The sequence below is a fragment of the Crinia signifera genome, chromosome 6 (assembly GCF_055691185.1).
Source record: "Crinia signifera chromosome 6, ASM5569118v1, whole genome shotgun sequence".
NCBI classification, from domain to species: Eukaryota; Metazoa; Chordata; class Amphibia; order Anura; family Myobatrachidae; genus Crinia; species Crinia signifera.
The window spans coordinates 228,856,250-228,881,367 of record NC_139222.1 but is presented as its reverse complement, the minus strand read 5'-3'; the positions used below and the strand labels follow the sequence as shown (position 1 = coordinate 228,881,367).

Genomic DNA, 25,118 nt, shown 5'->3' with positions numbered 1-25,118 from the left:
TATATATATATATATATATATATATATATATATATATATATATATATATATATATATATATATATATATTCCTTTTAAGTTGCTATAGTGCTAAAGCCTACATAGTGGTGTATAATGACAAATATTTGTACCTATGGTGGAAACAGTTACATTTAGAGTATGCACTATATACTGAAATGTTGGCTTTATGCTAATTTTAATTGAGCCCATGATGGCAATTATATTTTAAAAGTAAGCTAGATGAACTGTACAAACTGTTTTTCTCCCAGCATAGTACCTGTTACCTAACCAAAAATGGGTATAGCCAACTAGTGATGGTTTAAATGGTTAAAACAGTTTTAGGATTTTCAAACTATTTTTAAGAATACATTCGGCCCTGGCCTCATGTTGGCTCCCAGGCTGATGGTGTCTGTAATTGTACTGGTAAGTGAGAGTCCTGCTCTAAAATATAAGGCCACAAAGCAGAACGGATGAGGAGCACCTGCATCTGGTGGTACAAGTTATACCAACAGGTAACGGAGCTGGTGTAGAATTGTGTGCAAGTCCATTGTGCGGTTGCAATGTGCGCATTACTTGCCATGGTTCTTGTCAGCACTGATGTCTATGAAAGCAAGTGTACAGATAGACGCTGTTGTGTAGATGATGACATCCCATATGGGCAAGTAACAGTATTTTCCTGTGTACACACAATGTGGGGCAGAATGACTTGTCCACAGCCCTGCATCACTGCCTTAATGGGCAAAGATGAGCATTCAACAAAAAAATTTCAGGGGCTCTCAAGGCTTTGTGTCTCGGGACAACTTCTGCAATGGAGACTGGTCTTGTTTCTCCTTTAAATCAGGTGTAGCAAAATAAAGTTCATGGGGTAAGGTGTATATGACCACAGTTAAACCTGTTGTGGTGGGTTTTTTTTGTTACTCCAGAGCATAGTTATACTTTACTTTGGACAATTGAAGTTTTATAACCATCACCCATTTCCCTTCTATTCTAGTTAATTTGCGAATGTGACCAGACTGTAATTAATCTGTGGTGTACATGACCAACCAGTTCTCATTCTAGGGCAGGGTGCTGATTGCTGAGGAGGGCATTTCATTTTAAAGGGCACAGTTTTTAATGTGGCGCTAAATATGCAATGTATAGTATGCGTTTACAGTTTTTATACTCCTACCTGCCCCTTATGGGTTGTACGACCGCCACATAAATATAAAATGTTTAGGTATTCCCCCTTCAGGCCACAGTTTGAACATCTGCAGAAATAATTTCACTGCATCATATTCATATCCCTGCTCTTTCTCTAGAGACCCAGTGGCACAGAAAGTTGCCTTCGTTCAGTTTCTAGAACAGAAAATTCATGTTGGTTATTTGATATTTAGTGTTAGTCTAAATTGGTGTTCTACTGATTATGGGGAAGTTTGCCAGTATTTAGATTCTGCTTCCGGACCATCTTGGCAGAATAAAAATGAACCTAAATAATATAAAGTACATTGAAAACGTACAAATTCATCCAGATGGGAAAACTTTAGGCCTATTCAAACCCCCAAAGCATGCTTCCCTGCCATGCCTTCCAGCAACCAAGCTTTAATACAGACAGCCACGGATGACTGGCACAGCTGACAGGAGCACCGGGGCACAATAAGTTAGTGTCTGTTGTTCCAGCTGCTGTGGAATTACAAATCCAGGCATGCCATAGCAATGAAGCCCACTTTGGGAGACAGAGAAATGGGTAGAAAATGGCACGCACACACAGATTATCGTATTTGACCCTGAGGGTGTGTAAACCAGCTTAGCTTGGTTCTGGTGCAACTTCTGAGACGAGTCAAAGACTTCCTTTCTTCTCTGCAGTCATCTCTGCAACTCTCCTCCCAGTGCTCATTATTATAAAAGTCACACAGTGCCAAGCAACAGTAGTCCATTCCATACAAACTTACCAACTACAGCAGAGTTCAAAATCTGTGTGTACACTCTGCAGAATTATTAGTCACCAGCAAGTGTCGGCTAACAACTGTAGGGGAGTGTTGTGAGTGTGGTCAGTGCATTGTGCCCCGCTAAACCAGAAGTAGCAGAGACCCTTTAAACTTTGTAACTGTATGGCTTTAAAAGTTTGATTTTGTTTGTTTTATGTATTGTAGTTTTTAATTTGGCTGAAAACTTCAGACCCTTTTTGTAGTGTCCAATTTCTGCACACTCTTGTGGTTTTATTTGCTGGGTTTATCGCCCCCACCCTTCCTGTTCTAAATATCTTGGGCATTTTGGTGTTGTGTACCTGGTTAGTGTGACCTAATGCTTTACTAAATTACCACTTCTGTTAGATTTGTAAGTGTATCATCTTCTGCTGCTAAATTAAGCATACTGTGCTACATAGTGATATGTTCCTGCTAAAAAGAATCCATTTGGCAAAAACTTTGGGTTTTCACTTGCTAAACGAGAAAATGTGAATCATGGTTTACCACATTTACAAACTGCAAATCAACCTGTAGATTATCTATATTCACAGCATAACCTTAAGAAGGCAAAATACATTCATCAATTTAATGTGGCAAAATATAGAGGATATTTGCTGTTGTCACTGAATTTGTGAAAGATGTCCCCCCTCACCCCTTCCCTGGGCAATTTACATGTAGCTGGTTGAATTGTATATGAATGTACTCCCAACATACTCTTCACATCACAGCTAAATGTGTGACTTTATATTAGAGGTTAACCCTTTACAGTCATTTTTTTTTTTTTTTGCAGTTCAAACTGTCTGGTTTAAATTAATTGTAAATTTTTTTTTTTTTAAATTCTAATTTTAATGTGGCTCACCACTGGATCTGCTACTAGCGCTAGGGCTGTTAAGCCTGACTAGACGTTTGACCTGAAAGTGTTAAATATATATTTCTCTTTTTTTCGAAACTACTATATTTAAAGAGAACATTTTTAATTCCAAAACACGCCTGTTTCTGTATTTTATTACCTGGTTAAACCAGCATATGAAAATGAAGCTGCTTTAAAAATGTTCCCTTTCACACCAGAAATAGAGACCAACCCAGGAATTAAATTCCGGGGACACTTATTTCATTTATTTATTAACCGTTTCTTATATAGCCCACACATATTCTGCAGCACTTTACAGAGAATATATGAACATTCACATCAGTCCTTGCTCCAGTGGAGCTTACAATCTATGTTCCCTACCACATGAACACACAGACATTCTAGGTTTAATTTAGCTGTAAGCCAATTAACCTACCAGTTTATTTTAGGATTGTGGAAGGAAACCAGAGTACCCAGAGGAAACCCACGCAAGTACAGTGAGAATATACAAACTCCACACAGTTAGGGCAATCAAACCCATGGCCTCCGCTTTGTGCGGCAGAAATGCTAACCATTACACCATTACATGCAGAGACATTCCCGGGTTGGGCCCCATTTACACAGGCTTTTGAAGTAGGGAAATCCCAGGTCGGCACTTTCATACTAAACCCTGGATGACCCTACATTTCTATGAGAATGTCATTTGAAAGGGACTCAGCAGAGGCAACATGGGAAGGAGGGATATGTTCCTGCACTCTTCATACCAGCCATTAACACTGGAAGGTCCTGGGAGCAAACCTGGTAGCTAGCAGGGTTGAAATCCTGGGGCATAGTGTCCTGGCTTTTGGCCCGGCACCCTTTCACGCTAGTCCTGGGTTGTTCCGCGTGACAACCCAGGAGTTTTGGCTGGTGTGAAAGGGGTATATTTTACCTCCAGGGATTTTCTGTGTTTACCTATTAATTATGATTGGTAAACTGGTTATGAGCGAATAGTGCCATTCTTCGGGCACGATTTATAAACAAGCTATATGCCCACTAGTTTGAAAAAACACCTGTTTTGATTAATTTTTTTTTTTTTTCTAAACTGTCAACCTATTGCTTGTGTTAGACATTTTGGCCACGTTGACCTAAGGAACGTCGGCCTTTTTCGACCTGCCAATCTCATCCTGTTCCAGTATCACTTCTACATGGCTGGCACCTTGGTGATATCTGTATATCCTGCTTGTGTCTGTAAACCTGACTTTGGGGGTCTAGCAAGCTCGACTTGAGCTCGGCAGTCGGGATTCGATGTCCCGGCCGCCGAGCGGCGAGAAAGGGGCGTTGCCGCGAGTTAAGGGTGGAAATAGACGAGCTCCGCCCGGGAACTTGCCTATTTCTGGCTTTTCTCGGCAAAACGAGCCCGACAGCTTGTGATGTCGGGCTCGTTCTGCCGAGAACCCCTGTTGAATGCTGTCAACAGGAAGACCACATTAAATAGGGCCGCGCAGCCATCTCCCCCATCTGGGGGGTGGCTGCGGGAGCACGACAAACATTGAATACCCCCCTTTGAGTCTGACACTTTTTATCTAATTATGTATTCCACATTGCACTGAGCAGTTAATCTAAACTTACGTGTCTTTTTACCGATTAAGTCATTGGTGAATTCCTGGACACTTTTTTTTTTTGCGCATATGTAATCTGTTATTATTGCATCTAGAAGTTATTTCAGACTGGCATGAAAATGTTTCCACTACAGATGCACAATAGAGGACAGTCAATTGTCAAATGTGCTGGTATCGTTCGGTGTGACTTTGACTGGATGTCTTCTGCCAGGTATTTGTGCCTTGTCCGTGATCTGGAACAATTAATGCTCCCATGTGATAAATTACTTTAACTAACATTGTCGAGTGTCGTTTAGGTAATTGATTTCTTTGCAAATCTTTCTTACTATATGTATGTCTTTACATAGGTAGAGCAGTCATTTCCAACCAGTCTATAACAATTTCATGCCCAAGGTGTCATGGTATGGAAAAATGGGGAATTACTTTGAATTTAAATTTTTAAAAATCTTTAAAATGAAAAAATGGCAAATATTTCCTGTGACAATTGAGAAGTGGATATAAATAGCCACACAGGTCTGTGTCCTGTTTCCTGCTCCTTTCTCCATGTGTCTTGATTTAGATTAAAATATACTGATACAGTTTTTAGTGGCAGAACTAGTGTGCCTTGGTGCAACATTATGCTGTTGGCCTCGCTGACTGCAACGTTGAACCCCAAATTAGATACTTTGCTTACCCTGCACTGGGAAGGGCACGTTGCCTCTTGGCATACAGAGTTTACTTATTTGTTTACAATGCAAAATAGTCTTCAATCAAATGAGGTAAAGACAATATTGTCTTGTACAGTTGCATCCAGCCTACTCTTACCTGTGAACAGTTGCACTTGTGCATGTATTGCGATTGCCATTATCCATTGCTGGGTGCGACTCATTTGTGGGATGGCAAGGACTGCGCTATGCTAAGGGTGTGTACACCGTGCATATTCTCAAAGGACCTGTGATTGCAAATAACAATTGAGGAGACTGAACACATCAGTCCATGAATAATACTTCTATCCTGTGCCGAGTGAGTGCTGTATATGTAAGGGTGAGTCAGAGGGCACATCAGAAGTGTGAACTGAGATTCCGTATGGTGGTCTTTCTTTGGCCTACACCAGAACTGTAGTGCATGTAGGTGGCTCCTCCTCTCCTCCCCAGTGTTCTGAAAGGCGGAACCAGGAATTTGTTTCCTTCTCCTGGGGTGAAACTTGTCTTGGTGTAATTATGGGAACCTGTCCGAGTGACTAGTAGTCACTCTTTACCTATAGGAACAACATGTAATACAGACAGTATTTTCTGGCCAGTTTCTCAGTAGTCTATGCAAGCTGCAGCTCCCCTTTTACCAACTCCAGTTCAAACCGCTACCTATTTCTAGTCCCTGTTTTTTCCCATCCCCAGCAATTAGAACCAAAAATAGGCAGTTTTGCACATCACCTAATTTTTTAATGCCTGTGTATATCTTCTATTATTGCTTTTTTTTGTGTGGGTGTTTGTTCTGCGTCTCTAGTTTTCATTTAAAACAGAAGTGTTTTCTTATCATATTGGAGTGAGGTGTATGCTCACTTGATTGAGAGATTTGGCTCTCATCTAAAGTGGCTGTGATTGATTTAATTTGTTGTGGACGTCCAGCCCCGAGACTGCACTTATATATTGCAATTCTCCTTTCAGATGCAAACAGAAACCTGCGTGAAATAAGGCTTTGGCGCTGGTCGCAAGTCAATGTCTGCAGCATGAATCCACTCAATGCAGCTTATCATATGCCCTATGTAGAATATTTGGTGTTTGTGACCAGTGCAGGGTTGGTCACACAAACCATTAAATTAGAACTTAGATGCTAAAAATTTAAATTCTTAACTGAATTTAATTTTTTTTTCTTGATTCATATCACCTTTGTAATACTGCATAGAATTGTAAATCGTTAATCCTAACATGCCATTTTCCCTTTTTCCATAGATCCACAGTTTGTCATCTATCAGCTGAAGGTTAAGATATTTACATCATCCACAGGACCCACAAGACGTGAGGAGAAATACATGTATTTTGATTTCCCGCAGCCACTTCCTGTTTGTGGGGACATAAAGGTGGAGTTTTTCCATAAGCAGAACAAGATGATGAAAAAGGTTTGTTACAAGTCTAAAAAGGTTTGTTAAGTCTTCTCTCTGAGGCTATAAAGTGTAAAATTACGAAAAGTTCAAATTACACTTGTTTGGATGAGTAGCCAGATAAGGGCAGATTTAAAGAAATATATTTTAATATCTCTTGATTTATCAGTGTGATCCTGGCGTAGGGGAGAGTGGGTGTAATATATGCTGTGGTAGAGGTTACGAGGCCTACTTCGTGCAAGGCAGTATGGTTTCAGAGCTTTGAGTTTACAGCTATTTTAATCAATGTCTTATTATTCAACCAGAATGGATTAAAAAAGTACATATAGGACAGCGCTATAGTTTGTGTATTTCATTTTTTGTGAAGAGTTGTAGAGTGTACTGCACCCAAAAATACGTAAATTAGCTGCGATCAGAGGGGTGAATTTATTTTCTGGAAATATATATTTTTGAAGAAAGTAAGGTATAGCTTTTCCTCTGTGGTAATCAGTTTTTTTTTTTTATTATTATTACATATATTTAAGTATTCTACAGTTGTAGTGATATTTGGGGTGTATTCAATCTGAGATTCTGACTGCTGGAACGTCCCGGCAATCCTGCCCATTTTCGTCAGATCCGACACTAACTTGACAGTCTGAATTTATTTTCCAACTGTAGAGTGTCGTAAAGTCCATAAATTGTTGGAAACTGTCTGGGAATTAGACAATCTGCAGCCCTTTCCGACAAAACAGATCAGACTTTAAAAAAGAAAAAAAAAGTTGGGTCTGACATCCTTCAATGCTGTTAAAGGCAGCCTTGAATAGATGAGTGCAGATATTTCCCGACACAGATTGAATATTCACCTTTTAATATGCCAACAGACGCAAAATGACTTTCTCTATATTATAGGTGGTAGCAAAATATTTAATATTATAAAAAAATAGGTGAAGATTAATGCTTATACAGAATACTAATGAGCCAGATTAATTTACAGTGTGTGCAAAAGGGTGGTAGCTTCCTACCCCCAAGTTTTCTTCAAGTACGTTTTGTTTTGCTTGATAAATTTTGCTGCAAATGCACGTTTAATACACACGTTCCAGGAAACTTATCCTTTGCTATGGGGCAGTGCGTTTGCAGCACTAACCAGAAATGTTCAAGCCTCCCTCAAACTAACAGAAATACTCCTTAAGTACAGACTGCAAACTTCTCACACCTTGTAATTGAATAACTCCCACAGACCATTTAGCCCATGGTTAATTTATTGCAGTGAATTAACTCCTATAGCTGGCCTAAAATATAGGGCTCTAATGTTTTTGTGGAAGAATGTATTAGGTTTAAGAGGGATACAATGCGGAAAAAAACTGACAGTATCTGAGGATTTGGAAGCTGTTATATCTGTTGGTAGGTATACATGAACAAATAGATACTAACAAAATACTAATTATGTTGTCTGTTATGCGCAAGCATTGCCCTATACACACTGTTCGGTTTTGGTCTATTTTTCTATTAGATTTTGCTTCTACATGTAAAATCAAATGGACATCGTAGGGTTTTCAGCCGCATTCTATGCTGATTCCATCCTGATGCACAGCACCGTGGCTTTAAAATTGAATAGAAAAAGTATGAATTTTAAAAGCGCCAGCGTTAGTCTTCCTAGGGAAGCATTGGCGTGTGTACAATGGCAACTAAATGGTAAATTATTTAAAACAAATACTGATGTGAGTACGAAATAAACAATTACAATTCTAAGACTAAAGCTGTGTACACATGTTGCGATTTTTGGCTATCCATTTTGACTATATAGTCAAAATCGCAGTGTTCAGCCGCATGCATCCCAATGTGCTGCATCGATATTGCCTGGCTAAATAGACTGTGCAGACAAGTCTATCTTGACTGTTGCCAGTAGAATGTGTTTATCAAGTGCAGTTAGTCAAAATTGGCCATTAGCAAAACAAAAACAAGCGTTGTATTGGAGGCACGAACGCAGCAATAAAGCTTTTGAGGGAGTGAGCATTTATTATGGAATACACATGGGTGTGCCAGCGATACAAATTTGACTTCCAAAGTAAAAATTAAACCTGGAAATCCTTAGCAGATCTGATGCCTATTTTGTTAAAGCCAGTAAGTTTTTGCAATAGTGAAAATAACAGTGCCTTGGACATAAAGGTTTGCCCAGAACACTTTAGCCAGTGCATTTTAGCCACACTCTCCTCCCAATAAGATTTGGAGAATCTTATTGTTAACGCTGTGTGATTTTGGGGTTCACTTTTAATGATGTTGCACTTAATCGTTTGTCCATGGGAAATCATTTATTTATTTACAGTGTCTTCTATAGCGCAGAAGATTCCGTTGCGCTTTACAATAGTAGACCGTGATAAAAAAACTGGGTAACAGACAGACTTGGAGGTAGGAGAGCCCTGCTGCAAGCTTACAATCTATAGGAAATCATTGACTATATCAGTCATAAGCTATATCGCCTAGTGTGTATGGGGCTTTATGGCTGGTAGTCTTTTAGAATGCTTCTATTTTTCAGCCATAAATGTGCAATGTGCTGAAGAGATCTAAGTCTTGCATGCTGTTGTGCGAGAGCTAAACTGCTCCAGTGGTGTATCCCCGGTCACTTAAATGTCGCCCAGCAGGTGCATTTCAGGCTGGAAAACCCCAGACTATTATAAAAACCCTGTGTGACAGTTGTTTGGAAACTCTCCTTCAGTAACTAAGCTTTAGTTATTCTGTAAATGTTGTTCCATTGATGCAGGAATGTGAACATAGGCACCTGTAAGTGTAATTAATGGTGTAAATTACCAGTGCTTATCAGTTCTAGTTAGGAGTACATGTAGGCTTCATGTGCTCAATACTGGATTAAATATTTACATACCTCCTGCCTGCCAGTGCATGTTGTGTAATAGATCCAAACCCTAGTTTAAGGTTGACCTCTGTCTTACGAGTAACATTGCTAAATTCCCCTTCCTGTGACCTTTACTTTGCAGGTCATGTGAAACAGGTGCACTAGTCAGATCAGGTCACTTTCTTTGCAATGTACAAGACTATGTGGACGCAAAACCTGCATATAAGCCAGATATCTGAGTGGTGCTGTAATTTTATTAATTTTATTGTGTTAAGGCCCATACACACTTGACGATTTTTCACCTAAAAATCGGTCAAAACAGGCGTTTTGACCGATTTTCAGATGAAAATCGATTAGTGTGTATGGGCCAGCGACCCCCGACTAGCGATGATGCGCGCTCCTGGTTTTGCCAGCAGATCCAGCGATGATGGATGGCTTGTCATCCATCATCGCTGTGTGTGTGTGTACGCTGCTGGGCTGAAAGATTAGCCACTTTCAGCCCGGCGGTACGCCCCGCTGCCGCCCCCCCTCCCCTCCCCCGCCTGTCATACTCACTTGTCCACGCTGACGCTGCCCAGCTGAGTCGCTATGTCCGGCTCGCTGCTGCGGCGGCTGGCTGCTGAAAGCCCTGCTCCCCGCCTTTCTCACCTGCCGTTCCCCGCCCCGCTGGTCACCTGTGCGCGTCCTCCCGGGTCAGGCCACATGTGCAGCTGATGCACCCCCCGCCTCCCTCCGTCCTGCTCCACACGGAGCAGCACTGGCCACCAATGTGTCTTTTTTTTTGTAAGCCAGTAATATATAGATTTCTGGCACATGCCAGCAATCTATATGTTACTGGAACCACTGGGCACCAATGACAACCATAAGCCAGTAATATATAGATTTCTGGCGCATGCCAGCAATCTATATATTACTGGAACCACTGGGCACCAATGACAACCATAAGCCAGTAATATATAGATTGCTGGCACATGCCAGCAATCTATATTTTACAGGTACCACTGGGCACCAATGACAACCATAAGCCAGTAATAGATTGCTGGCACATTTCCAGCAATCTATATATTACAGGTACCACTGGGCACCAATGACAACCATAAGCCAGTAATATAAAGATTGCTGGCACATGCCAGCAATCTATATATTACAGGTACCACTGGGCACCAATGACAACCATAAGCCAGTAATATATAGATTGCTGGCACATGCCAGCAATCTATATATTACAGGCACCACTGGGCACCAATGACTTAGTTATTAGCCAGTAATATATACATAGCTTGCACAGGCCAGCAATGTATATATTACTGCCCACCATGGTTTAAATAGAGCCGGAACGGGTCATAACTGCGTTCCGTCAGTTCATTTTGGAGGCGGAACGTCCGCTCACATTGCTCTGCTGTTTGTACCTGCCTGCATCATTAAAGGAGACAGCCGGCAAAGTGGTGGTAAACCCGGCTGTCTCAGAGCAGGTCCAACCATCCGCTGTGCGGCTATTTTGAATGACACGCCTGCTTGCAACTCGCAAGCCACCGTCGCCTGATTGGCTGCGAGTCGCAGACAGATGGACCTGCTTTCAGATAGTTGGATGACCCCACCGCTCTGCCCGGCGGTCTCCTTTAGTGATGCAGGCGGGGACAGACAGCGGGGCAAGGTGAGCGTAAGGATGCAGTGCACATAGCATGTTACCCCTGGCACCGTACATGAAAACCCTAGCAATGAGTATGTAGGTAAGCGGCAGTTGTGTCATTATATGTAATGGGCATTACGGTGTGTGGCATGTGTAATGGGCATTACGGTGTGTGGCATGTGTAATGGGCATTACGGTGTGTGGCATGTGTAATGGGCATTATGGTGTGTGGCATATGTGTAATGGGCATTATGGTGTGTGGCATATGTGTAATGGGCATTATGGTGTGTGTCATAATGTGTAATGGACATTACGGTGTGTGTCATATGTCTAATGGACATTGCGGTGTGTGGCATAATGTGTAATGGGCATTACGGAGTGCATAGTCCCTTGTCCCACAAAGCCATGCCTTACATTTTTCGCAGGCCAGCAATGTATATGTTACCGCCGCCACTGCCCCCCCTCCCCCGTGTATATTTTGTTATGGCGTACCGTATACATTGATTTCTCCCTACATGCGCAGCGGCAAATGAAATTTTGCCGTGCACACGTTTGGGATTTTTCCCGGTCAGGGCGGCGCGGGTGTAGTTTACCTGATCGTGGGCTCTGCATATACGCAGCCCAGCTATCGGCTCTGAATCAGGCACCAAGAACTGGAATGCACTGAATATAATGGCCCTTGCTCCCACCCTTGTAATTCAAACCCAGCCCATTATGTAAATCGCCTTTTATGTGAAAGATTTTCAGCAAAGTCTTTCACCTCGTGAAAATCTCTCGCTCTTTGGGAAAATGGCTCAGTGTGTACGCACTACTTTGGGGAAAGATATATCTATCAGAGATTTTGGGAAAGTCTTTTGAGATGAAAATCTTCAAGTGTGTATGGGCCTTTAGTGTGTATAATTTCTACACCACTGTGTTAGCCGGTTTAAACTTGTTTTTTTAATTTGACGTGTGTGTGTGTGTGTGTGTGTATATGTATGTATGTATGTGTGTGTATATATATGTATATATATGTGTATATATATATATATATATATATATAATCAGCAGGAATCCAAGCCTGCCGACACTCCAGTACTTTTTTAGTATAGGGATTATCTTAGACTCCTTGTCTGTTTTTTAATTTGTACCAATTTTGTTCAAATAAATGTATTTATTTTTTACACACATACTTTGCCAAATATTTATTCTTAGTCAATTTTGACACATATCGTGGTTCCAGGTCCACATATATCACCAGTTACTTATTTATTTTCATAAGTGCAGGCTAGCACGATTATTATATATATTTTCTAAATGAGCAGTAGTCGCCGCATCTTCATTCATTGAACACATACTCTCTAAGTAACTTACCATTACTTTTACTTTGAAGATTGGCTGACACCCCTTAGGTTAAAGGGGGACATTGCCTACCATACCCTGTTTAGGTTGAGGACACACAGGTGGCGCCACACATTCACTTTTTATATATATTTAGTAAACTCGTATCAAGAGTGTTTATTTGATTAAGTCCGAGAGTGCCGCTATTATCATATATATATAGATATAGATATAGATATAGATATATAGTGTGTGTGTGTGTGTATAGATCTAGGGAGGAGATTCAGATAAGAGGTGCTAAGTCTGCCTAGCATCAAGCTTCTTCTCTCCCAGCATTAGTTAACACTAATGTATTTTCCCATTCCCAGCTAGTGTAAAAAGAATGTTTTCATCCTTTGGTTTAGGTCATTCAAAACGTCAAAACAGACATGGAACTGAAAAGGCATCTAAACTAGTATTTTAATTCAAAAGGTTTAATGCCTGTGACCCATTCAGTGCTAATAATTCACGCTTTCGTTTTTCTGGTTTTTGCGTTTCTCCGAAAATTACTTTTTCATGCTTTAATTAGGTTTAGTCTAAAATTGGTTTTATTGAAATATATGAAATCATATGAAAGCCTAATAACTTTACTAAATTTACTAAGATTGGCGTTCTATTGCAGATGGGGTGTTGTCCGTAGCAATCAATTACATTCTACTTTATTTAGGGCTTCTAGAAGATAATAGATATAATCTGGTTGGGCATCTTAGTAAATGTCCCCCTTAATGTAAGAGCATTAAAACATGATTGATCAAGGTTTTGAATATATAGCAATGTTTCACAGTATTATAACAAATGGGATTACATTTTTATTTTATTAAAACGTTAATGCATAAAAATAGGTGTAAACCAACAAGAGGCAGGTTTTTTAATACTTCCCCACACCCCCGCCCCTGACCACTGTGCATGTCTGCATGTATTTAATAAGTGTGAATATGAATTAATGGTGGCACCTCAGACTGCCAGTTTGTTAGCTTGTTGACCTTTCATGACCACATGAGTTTTAATACCCTAATACTAACTGAAAGCAATTGGCTAGGCAGTTTTGTAGCTGTTTCTCTTATGGCAATTTTACATTGCAGTCTAGCTGTACTAATAATGTTCAATTTCTTCCCAAACCCCATTATGAATTAATTTCTAAAAATAGTGTGAATCCTTATAGAGGCTTAAAGATGCCCATACACTGATCTGACTTGTTGGAGGCACAAGTAGGACCTGACTTGCCTTGACCTTCCCGGCAGCCCTCACATCCTATTTGATGTGCTGATTTATGCATGTAGAAAGACTCCGAAGTTGCCGGGGAAGTTCAAGGAAAATCAGATGATACATCACAGGTGCTAAAAAACATCCATGATGTGCCCCTGGTGGCTCAGATTTACAATTCATCCTATGTGATCTCAGGCTCACAGGAATGCCATTGGATTGGATCTGATGTCCAACACCTCAGATTTGGCCAGTTTCCATCTGTTATATTGGGACGATCCATCTGAATCAGATGAAAATGGGCCAGAATTGCATAGTATATGGGCTCCTTAAGAACAAAGCGTTAAGGACTGGAAGACATTTTATGTGGTATAACGTAACACGATTATGCACATTTTTATTAATAGCATGCAAATTTTTGTATATGCATTAGAAATTGAATTTTTCTTCAAGTGGTATATATTGCCTTTGGTGTAGATTTCCATTCATAAAATCATAGTTACAGTGGGCCGTCAGCATATAACTCAACATTCTGAATTTTCTCGTTTAGTAGCCACAGAGACATCACGCAAAACACTCCTGCCAGTGCTGCGTCACATGATGGCTGCAGTTGTAAAGCGTAATGGAATATACTACGCTATATAAGAAACTGTTAATAAATCATAGGAATTTGTTTAAGAAGTCCTCCTTTTTTAAATATAAAAAAACAAAAAACAAAGGAGGGTATTGAATTATCAGATTACTTAGGTTGTGTTTTTAACCCCTTCCCGACACATGACGTATATATACGTCATGTGTCGGTTGCGGGGGAATCAAGCCAGCTCACGGAGTGAGCTGGCTTGAAAGAGAGCAGGTAATGGCTGTATGTTACAGCCAGGCACCTGCTCTCACGGCCACGAGCGGCGAGTTCGCCGATCGTGGCCGTTTAACCCTTTAAGCACCGCGGGCAAAGCGCCCGCAGTGCTTAAATAGCTGATCGGAGGGGGGGCGCCCCCCGCGGCGAGATCGGAGGGTGCCGATCGGTTGCCATGGTAGCCAGGGGTCTAATGTAGACCCCTGTGCTGGCCGTGTCAGTATTCCTATTACATCCTGCCTGAGGCAGGATGTAATAGAGAGTGCTGAAAATCACTATGTTCAGCCATAGAGCTCTATGGCTGAACCTAGTACAGGCGATCGAGCCCCCTAGTGGTCAAGTACACTAGGGGGCCTTGTAGTAAAAGTAAAAAAAAAAAAAAAAAAAGTTTAAAAATAAAAAAAAAATAAAAAAATATTAACAGTTCAAATCACCCCCCTTTCCCCATTTCACAAATAAAAATAAATAAAAAATAAAAAAAATAAACATATTTGGTATCGCCGCGTTCCTAAAAGTCCGATCTATTAAAATATAACATTAGTTATCCCGCACGGTTAAAGGCGTAAACGGAAAATAATTCCAAACGCCAAAACTACGTTTTTTGGTCGCATCGCGTACCCAAAAAAAAATAACTAAAAGAGATCAGAAAGTCGCCCATATCCCATAATGGTATTAATTAAAAAGTACACTTCAGCCCGCAAAAAATGAGCCCTCACCCAGGTCCGTAGGTGGAAAAATAAAAAAGTTATAAGCCGCAGAACATGGCGACGCGACGCAAATTAGAAAAACCGTAAAAGTTGCTATTTTTTTTTTTAGTGGTAAAACATAATGAAAACTATATAAGTTTGGTATCACCAGAATCGTAATGACCCATAGAATAAAGATAACCCATCATTTTAAACGAACTATGAACTCCAAAAAAAGCGTAACCAGCGCAAAATTGTGGAATGGCGGTTTTTTTTTTTTTTTTTACCCCACATTGAATTATTTCCTGATTCCCCAGAATATTATACGGTATAGTAAATGGTACCACTACAAAGTACAACTTGTCCCGCAAAAAAAAGCCCTCATGTGTCTATATAGCCGGAAAATTAAAAAAGTTACGCTTATTTGAACGCAAGGAGGAAAAAAAAAAAAAAATTAACAAAAAAGGTAATGTCGGGAAGGGGTTAAATAGGCTTCCCACTATGGAGAAGCAACATAGTAATGAAAGTTATACTAATGAAATGTGTTTGCTATTTTTTACAGCACAGTTGGGTGTTTAAAGGCTTCAGAACTAGCTGGCATACTGTAGTTAAAGGCAAGGGAAAATTGCAGCTGGACCAGTAATTAACAACTCGCTTGACAGCATTGAATAGGGCCCTGCAGTCATCTTCCCCCGTCGGGAGATGGCTGCAGGAGATTAAATACCCCCTAAAACTAAATTCTATAAACTTTCTACTACTCATTCATAGGTGTTGCTGGAAGATCTTCCTTACTTAGTTCTTGCTGTCAGTCTTTCCTTACATGCTGCTTGCTTGCCATTCTCTACTTTTGAATAACCATCCTCTGTATTCCAAAATGGGAGGGAAAGTATTTCCCTGTCACCTTTATAAAGCTAGTTTGCACTGTGAAGCTTCATACTGCTGTGTAGTCCATAGCTTTCTGTAGTGTAATGGGTGGTCTGCAGCAGTTTGAGATGCAGGTAATACTGGGTACACACCTACAGATGTATCTGTCTAATCTATCTGGTTGGAACAAAAGACTGGCAATGTATGAGAGCATATAAGACTCAACTATTTGCTCCCAAATGCTGTAAAACAAACAATCCTAAATCAGATTAATTGGTTGAAGTGCTTTGCTATATTATCTTAAATATGCTGGTTTTTGGCTGGTTACAGCGCTCTGGTCGTCTGTGGCGGGAGCTGCTTAACCGAGTTGGTCAGACTCCAGGGTTAACTGGTTTAGGGTAAAGGTTAAGCGCTAACCTGGTGCCTAGGGTGTGTGTGGTGCGTGGGTGCAGTACGTGACACAATGCTGGTTTCTGTACCAAATGGTGTTTATTAATTCATAAACATAATACAGTAATGGGGTACATAATACAGTAATGGGGTACAAGTGGAAATAATTGATGTGGCAAGGGGTCATGGGGTGTTGTAGTGCCTGAGATGAGCCCCGTTTAAACAAAACAATAATTTTTTTTGGTACTCTCTACCTAGAAGGGCGCCCACGATTTTGATCTTGGGCATCATAAGGTAAAAAAATCGCGTCGGTCGCATCGCATGCGACCAAAAAATCGCATGCGATACGATTACCGCGATTTCCCATAGGGAACAATGTTAAATGGCCCACAGAGGCCAAATAGGCACCCTGAAGTGTGAAATGGCCCCCCCAATTGTTAACGCCACCCCACGATCAACGTCAACCCGAAGCGCGGCGAGCGCAGCGGTACGCGTCCTACGACCTTTTCATACCCCCACTATCCACGTCGGCGTGGAGAGAGAATAGAAAGTGTGGCAAGCGCACCGAGCCCGAAGCGTGGCGAGCGCACGCGGACACCTTCACAGGTATATGGCTGCGCTCGCCACACTTTCTATCCTCAACTCCACGCCGACGTGGATAGTGGGGGTATGAAAAGGTCGTAGGACGCGTACCGCCGCCCCTCGCGGGCTCGCTGCGCTCGCCACGCTTCGGGTTGACGTTGATCGTGGGGTGGCGTTAACAATTGGGGGGGCCATTTCACACTTCAGGGTGCCTATTTGGCCTCTGTGGGCCATTTAACATTGTTCCCTATGGAAAATCGGGTCAATTGGGACATTTAACATTGTTCCCTATGGGAAATTGCGGTAATCGCGTCGATCGCATGCGATTTTTTGGTACATGCGATGCCCGCGATGGGCGCCCTTCTAGGTAAAGAGTACCTTTTTTTTTTTAAATACCCATTTTTCAGTTTTTGGGAGGAATTTATCGACTTATTTTCTCCCATTTCCAGATTTTTGTTCCCACCAGACAGATTAATCTGTGTGTATACACAGTTTAAGAGTTGGTTGAGAGCAATTGGTACACCATGGTATTTTAAAGGGAATGGCACTGAATAACCGTAGTGGTGCTTGCAAGATGAATTGTAGGACAGTTAATGATGAACTGCTAATTTCTGTGCATTAATGTTTTATAGTCCATTTCTACATTAAGGTGTAACAATGGAGTGTTTTACCTTTTTAATTTTTTTTCCCCTCTTAGGAAAAAATGTTTCATTTTTGGGTAAATACGTTCTTTGTACCTGGCCCTGATGAATATTCAGAGAAAGTAGAAAATGGAACATTACTTGGAGAGCAAGAACTTGATGGTATATACAGCACCGAACGTTCGGATAATGACAAGGAATATCTCACCCTCACGTTAACAAAAAACGACCTAGATAAAGCTAACAAAGACAAGGCCAACAGATACTTCTCACCAAACTTCAAAGTAAGCCATAAAGAATTACATTGTTTGAAATTAGCCAGAGCTATGGAAGAGCAGTTTACACTGGGTCTTCCTTGTTTGTCTTCATAAGTTGCATGTTTTGCTGAGCAGCCAGACACAACATAAGGGCTGGCCAACATTTCTCCTCATCACACCCCCTCATTTGATTTATAACATGCGACCTACATACTGGAAACGTGAGAACACTATTTTTTTCACCTATATGGGCATGTCCATTGCATTTACTCCCCCCCCCCCCCTCCCACTTGTAATAAATGGCATTGTTAGAAGCATCTAGCTCATGTTCATGCAAGGAGACCATCCCGATTCGCACATCGAGGTGGGGCAGATGCAACATGTGCAGAGAGTTAATGTACATTTGGGCGAGTTATTTTGTTTCTGTTCAGGGAAAATATTGTCTGCTTTATTTTTACGCTGCATTCCCTGAAAAATGTTCTCAGTTTGTGCACGACATCCAACAGTAGACAGCAGTTTCGTGTGACTGCCCAACTGGTGTCCTTCTGAAGCCTCTTTAATTAAGAACTTTCTATAATGAAACCTCTTAGTTTAGAGCAGGGGTGTCCAAACTTTTTGGGACTAGGGCCAGATTTGGTGAAGTGAAAATGTGGGGGGCCGACCATACAGCCTGACATTCTTAGAAGCATTAATCACATCAGAATGGTCCCCTAGCCTGCCCCTCCTTCACTGTATGTCCCCCATTCACTGTATGTTCCCCACTCTGCACCCATTCACTCTGTCCCACAGCCTGCCCTCTTCTCTTAATGTCCATCAGTGCCTCCACTATGTACCCCACTCTGCCCCCATTCACTGTATGTCCCCCAGCCTGCCCCTGCTCCCCTTTCTCTGAATGGCCATCACTGCCTCCATTCACTATATGTTCCCCACTCTGCCCCCTCCCTTCTCAGTATGTTTTCCAGCCCCTTGTGTAAGCCAGAAGACGGAGAGGCAAAGCAGGCACTGTAAAGACAGGAGATGCTTGGGCTCCCGCTGCTGCCCTCCTCCACTCTGCATGTTACGGGAGCAAGCTTCCCCCTTGCTTCCCCCTTGCTGCCCCCCTCCCCAAACACTGCTATCACTGTGATTGTGGAGTAGTGTGATATACGATTGCAGCAGCAGGGGTAGGACGCCAAACACATCTGACTGTGATGGCTGGCACCTCCTCACTGCAGCAGACAGCAAGGTAAAGGCGCACTCGCCGGGGCCCCACCTTTAGTGTCCTGTGCTGTACTTTCCACATCTGATGCTCTGCCCGCTTCCAGCTGGAGGCTGCGGGCCAATTGAAATGACAGCGCGGGCCGCAATTGGCCCCCGGGCCTGACTTTGGGCATGCCTGGTTTAGAGGTTTGGTCTACAGAATAATACATTCATGTCTATTGCATGGGTCAATAAGACCAAGTGTACAATAGAGTAGAATTAGATAACTAGTCAGATGTGCTAATTTGGTTCCCCAGGCTTAATTTATTATGTAGCAAACTTTGCCAAATTGAACCAGAGAGATTATTTTATAGTGAGTGATAAATATGAATATTTAATTGTGGGTGTGTAGAGGATTATGTAATGCTAAATATAATCTCACATTTTTTTTAAATTAGTCATGTTTTTGTTTACAGGTGAAGCTATTTTTCACTAAAACCGTAGAAGAATCTTCAAATTCCGAGGCTAGCAGCTCCACCTCTGTGACACCGGATGTTAGTGACAATGAACCTGATCATTATCGATATTCTGACACCACTGACTCTGACCCAGAGAATGAACCTTTTGATGAAGATCAGATAACAAAAGTCTGAATTTTTTTTTTTTCTTCTTTGTGTTTTTTTTTTTTTTTTTAAATCGAGGGAATTAAAACCACAGAAAAAGACAAACTTGAATAAACTGAAAAAGGACCTTTTTTAAATGGCAAATGACATTGTCAGACTACCAGTTATAGGAGCAATTATTTTATTTTTTTTCCTTGACCAATATTATTTTGCCCCACAGGGTTTTTGGCACTGTTGTCCAATGGAATGAGGAAAAAAGAAGAAAAAAAAACACACCCCCCCCTCCCCCCCCGTAAAATTAAGAAAAGGTTACGTAGCAATGTTATGTAAATATCCTTTTCGTGTCAAAAGGACATTCAAATCTTAATTAGGATAAATAAAGATGGCACTTTCCATTTTATTCCAAGTTTTTTTTTTTTTTTATGAAAGTGGAGATGTGTATAAGTAAGGTTCATTTTTTTTTTCTTTGTTTTTGTATTTTGTCACCAACTGAAATTCATTATGTGCTATTTGAAATACCAGGTTCACTTCCTGCCTCTTCACAGCCAGTTTGGCAACAGATAACACTGGCTTAGAAATGTTCATGGGTTACATTGTTATATGCATAAATTAAATGCGGTGGATAATGATTATTTAAAAGTGAATCTACTTCCGGCTTGATTCATGTACCATCTCAAGTTTAAAACATGCTCCTTTTGTTTAGCGTGCTACCGTAAATCCGGAACATACAAAGGAATTGTCTACTGTCGCTGCTTATTGTTTGTGCTTTTTTTCCTTTCTTTTTTTTCTTTCTTTTTTGTTTTTTCTATTATAAGCATAATGGTGCTAGAAAAGGCAGCTATAGGGAGCATTCTTTTAAGAGGTACGGGATTGAACCATACAAACCTTCACAAGCAGATCTACATATGTATTAATATACATTCTCACAAATATATTGGCATTGTCAGCAATTTTATCCATACAAATGTTGTGGATTATTGTTCATAGTAAAATTTTGCCAATTATTTTTAAACAAAAAATATAGCAATTTTAACTCCTGAAACTTTCCCATCCACTCCAAACTGTTGCAATGATTTCCATCCCTTGTGTTATCAAGGTCAGTGCTACTTTTGCAGACCTTTTAACCATCTGTACCAGAATTATCTTCATTGCTATAAATGAGTGTCCATGAGGATATCTTGGTACATATTGGTTAATCGGAGTCCAATTATTGCATTCTTTTTCAATCATATACCGGCTGTGAATGCTTTAAGTGCTGCCTGCAAGCTTCTGATTTGTCTCCTTATCTCCTCATTGAATATAAACTTTAGACAGTACAGGAAGTTTCAGTGTATGATTCTAACAGATCTTTCTGCAAAGAAGGAAAAGGGAGAGGCCTGATGCATTTATTGCATAGCTTTCAGCAGATCCACCTTTTTGACCTTACACATTCTATTACAATGAGTTTTGCAGTTTTGCACACTTAAACTGTTAGGGAATTTTACTTGAAGAATGTTTAGTAGCTTCAATGTCCTTTTTTAAATATATATATATACATATATAATTTTTTTTTTTTTTTTACTTTACACATGGTTATGAAGTCAGTGTTGCTTTAAAAGTTTCAACACGGAACAGATATAAAATGGTGTATATCAAAAATATAAAATGTCCCAAATATTCTATGTAGTTATTTTACTATTAAAATATTCGATTTCTGAACTGGCAGTGTTCAATCATTACTTACAAATGCAGCATGGTATTCCACTTTTTAATGTGGAGCTGTTTGTTTATAATTTTTTACTTTATTTTGCACGCCAGACTGCATCATATTAAGCTTACCACAACTGCGCTATATACTTTTATATTTAATAAAATACATTTCATAACAGTGTAAAATCCCATTTTTATTTTGTTTTATGAACTGTAATTTGACCTAGTTATCATTGGTAGCTGAAATTCAAATTGGAGCATTTGGAAGTAGTCGACCATAAGATAGGGTACTTGTGATTTCAGTTAGAGGTGGCAAGTCTACTTTTTAGCCAGACATGCTTTATAGAATTTTATAACTGGTACTTGCTAAGCAAAACAAATATCCATTATTCGAATATTCACAATCCATTACTTTTCCCCTATTATATGTTAAACGGCATGAATCAAACGCCTGCATTGAATTATAGAATTCAAAGGTTCTCCTTGGGAATTTTAAAGACGCCTTCCTTTAAATTCTAAGTATTGCACTTTGATTTTTGAGTATGCTCTCTTGAACTCCTTGCCAAATTATGCATTTTTAATTTGTCTGGAGATGCAATGTCTGTGGTTCTAGATTAGGCTATTACTCAATGTGTAGGCACAAGTAAGCCTTCCAGGAAAAGTTGCCGTTTCTTTCGATCAATGTTTCTAAATAAAATATTTTGGCTTGAAGAGATTTTAACATTTTCTGTGTATAGATTTTTTTTGTTTTAAAATCTTTACAACAGAATTTAGTGGAAATTTCTGCATTTTAAATAGTTCTACACAGTTCTTATCTGCAGCTGTATGTATACATTGCGTGTCTAATGGAGTTCTTAATGATGAGGGATCATTGAGCTCTGTTTCAACGAAAGATGCCTTCTCATGTTGTTTTTCTTTTATTACAGTTATTACTATTGCCTAATGTGTAATTAGTCAACAGGATGTAGTGATCATGGTTGGCCAATTCTTCTGAAGCGTCTATAAACCTAAATCTATCACTTCAAATTAAGAACCAATGCTCCCTTAAAAAAAATCATAAAAGCCCTGTATACTGTTATATTAAAATCACTCAGGAGGGCAACTTAATGCCTGTGTGCCTGAGTACTAGAAGGAATGACTCATGTCTCCCATAATACTATAGGTCAGTGGTTCCCAAACTTTTTTGAATCGCGGCACCCTAGCGTATCAGATTTTATCAGGGCACCCCTAGCATAAATACATTTTAATATTGTATTTCAAATTCATCAATAAATTAAGTAAAGGGTGCTTTTGCTGTCGTTCTTAGTTTTAGTTATGTGCTTATGTACACTTATTATTCTGATTTATATACATGTTTTGATTGGCACAAGCTACCACTTTATTTTCCCCATAATTTAAATTGGTCCTTGACCGCCAACCTGGGGCACTTCAGGGTGCCTAGGCACACTGTTTGGGAACCACTGCTATAGGGGTTTTGTATTATTTAACCAATAGTCAGCCAATTGTACTGGAGAAATTGCAGTAAGTCACTGAAGTCAAATAACAGTATGGTGAATTAATTAACATGAACAGTACCCTTTTATTTCCAACACATTTCCTGTAATTGAAAAACATGCACTTACCTCTTGCGGTTGTAGTATGCCTATATTTTATAAGTTGAATCCCATTATTTGATTTCTTGCCAGAAGACAACACATAGATAATGGACATCCTATTGGAGCTTGGCTGCACTATATTATTCCAACTTTTTGTTTAGTCAGTATACAGTATTAGTCCTTTTATGGTAATCAAGAGTTGAATTGTCCTGGATGGCAATGAGACTTTAGCACAACTTGATTTGGAAAAGCAATTTGGCACTCTGTATTCCTACGTAGACACTATACGAACACATACCACAAGGGATGTTTGCAAACTGTTCGCATAACTGTTAAACACTTTAAAATACTTTTATTGACTGCCTACTCTAAATATTTACATTTTATTGTAGGCTGCTTATGGGGGTTTTGTCCATATTTTGGAACTGTGCTGTCAAAACAAAAGCAGATTGCTAAGTTTGAACTTAACATTCAATAAGAAAATTAGGTTTCCATTATTCTGAATGGCTGCATGCAGTGTTTCATGATGGTTAACCTCATTTTTTGCCTTACCGACATTGCCAGTGGTGAAGACGTGGCATGTAAAAGATTGCACTAAGTTGAGGAGTCAACAATGATTCAGGCATGGATGTTCCCGTGTGTATGTGTGTGTGTGTGTGGAGTACATATCTGCTGCTATTGTATAGAGCTGTGACCAGGGCAATAGATTAAGAGGGGGGAGGGAGATGGCCAATTTATATAAATCCATCCCAATTTGTTAGTGGTTGTACTTGACCTGTGAGTGACAAGCGAAGAACTTGCATTTCTGAAATGTAACCGCCGCACAAGAGACCTTTATAGTTGCTTGTCCGCTAATGTTAACATATGCCAACCCCCCAAAATCTTATTTGGTTCCCAATTGCCTGACTGCTTTTGTGTGAAAATGATGGTAGTTTTAAATTAACCAGCCAAAATGTTTAAATATGGGATTTTGCACTGTTCTCCCCCCCCCCCACATTTTTTATATTATGGAAATCCTGTGTTGAGTCATTATTATTGAAGAGCCTTGCTAATGTTTTTATGGTATAGTCATCTGAAGTGGGAAAAAATGGCATTATATATGTATTAATATAAAATATATATGACATACTCTGCTTTTTTTCTTAAGTTACCATCCCCTCCGATTTTGACAAGAATTCCTATGACTGAGTGATTTTGTTCTCTCCTCCCTATTTTTAAATTAAATCCATTTGACCATATTTTAGCTGTGCTAAATTTACTAGCGGGTTTAATATTGAACCAGAGGGATTAATTAGGAATAAAAAAGTTTGCTTTAAGTATTTTCAATGAGTCAGTGTCGGGGCTGTTGTCAGTCTCAACAATGTCACAGAATTTAGACTTGTGTACATAAGCTTTCAAGTTCTGTGGCAGAGGCCATCAACTCAAGTGGAGTTTGCAGGCAGTATCAAACTTATTTTTTTTTTTCTTCATAAATTCATTATTTTTATTACTATTTTTACACATTTATGCCAGTAACAAAAAGTTCCCATTTTAATTCTAGCAAAATTTGTGCAATATGTCGAACGATGCCTGTGGTTGCCACAAAGTGCCTCGTTTACCTCCTTTTCTGTTTAAATACTGTTAAACTTGTCATGCATGCAAATGGAATGGGTGGAACTGTGCACTATCAAGAGGCTTCAACTGGAGACGGGCATATTCTATTCCATTATTCTGCTCCAAAATATTTGAGGATTTCCCTGAAACTGTATATTTGTTTTTGGATGTTTGTTTTGGGAAGGGGGGAGGGGATTTTTTTTTTTTAAGTTGGTTTAGTCTTTTCTCCGGTTCAGCCTCTTAAAATATTATTGTGCTGTGCAGCAGTGACTCTGTGTGTAATGCTATGCACTGAGAAAATATACAACAAATTACATGTACAGGATAATGCCTCATACAAATCACGTGTCCATTTGTTATTGTATGTGTGTTAACATCCCTTTATCTTAGTGTTATAAACTCCACTTAAAACTGATTAAAGTCTCATTCTTGTCACTGTGTGGGTGTTTTATTGAAGAGGTGTTTACCCAAACTTCAAAAACTTACGGGTGTATTATAGTGGTGAATCTGTCTACAGAGCCGAAAGTCCCAAATTCTTACTCTAGTTTCCAGTGTTTTTCTTGTGGTCTTCTCAGAAACGAAATGTGTAAAACTATATATAAAATAAATAGTATATTTAAGAAAAAAAAAAGCATCCCACAAGTTTGTGTTTTTTTGCCTTGATTTTTGTTATTGG

The 25,118-nt window shown here is 39.9% G+C and overlaps 1 protein-coding gene across 4 annotated transcripts in view; it reads left to right on the top strand.

Moving 5' to 3' along the window:
* PTEN (phosphatase and tensin homolog) overlaps positions 1 to 24,877 on the top strand; it is a 64,635-nt gene extending 39,758 nt beyond the window's left edge. For 2 of the 4 annotated variants that reach the window (XM_083149063.1, XM_083149062.1), the window contains exons 7-9: positions 6,323 to 6,489; positions 17,563 to 17,790; positions 19,419 to 24,877. In XM_083149063.1, coding sequence (XP_083005189.1) covers positions 6,323 to 6,489; positions 17,563 to 17,790; positions 19,419 to 19,595 — 572 coding nt within the window. In that variant the 3' untranslated portion in view covers positions 19,596 to 24,877. Of the gene's footprint in view, positions 1 to 6,322; positions 6,511 to 17,562; positions 17,791 to 19,418 lie in introns of all 4 variants that reach the window. The other 2 variants (XM_083149061.1, XM_083149060.1) reach the window with 1 other exon arrangement.
* The last annotated feature ends 241 nt before the right edge of the window (positions 24,878 to 25,118 follow it).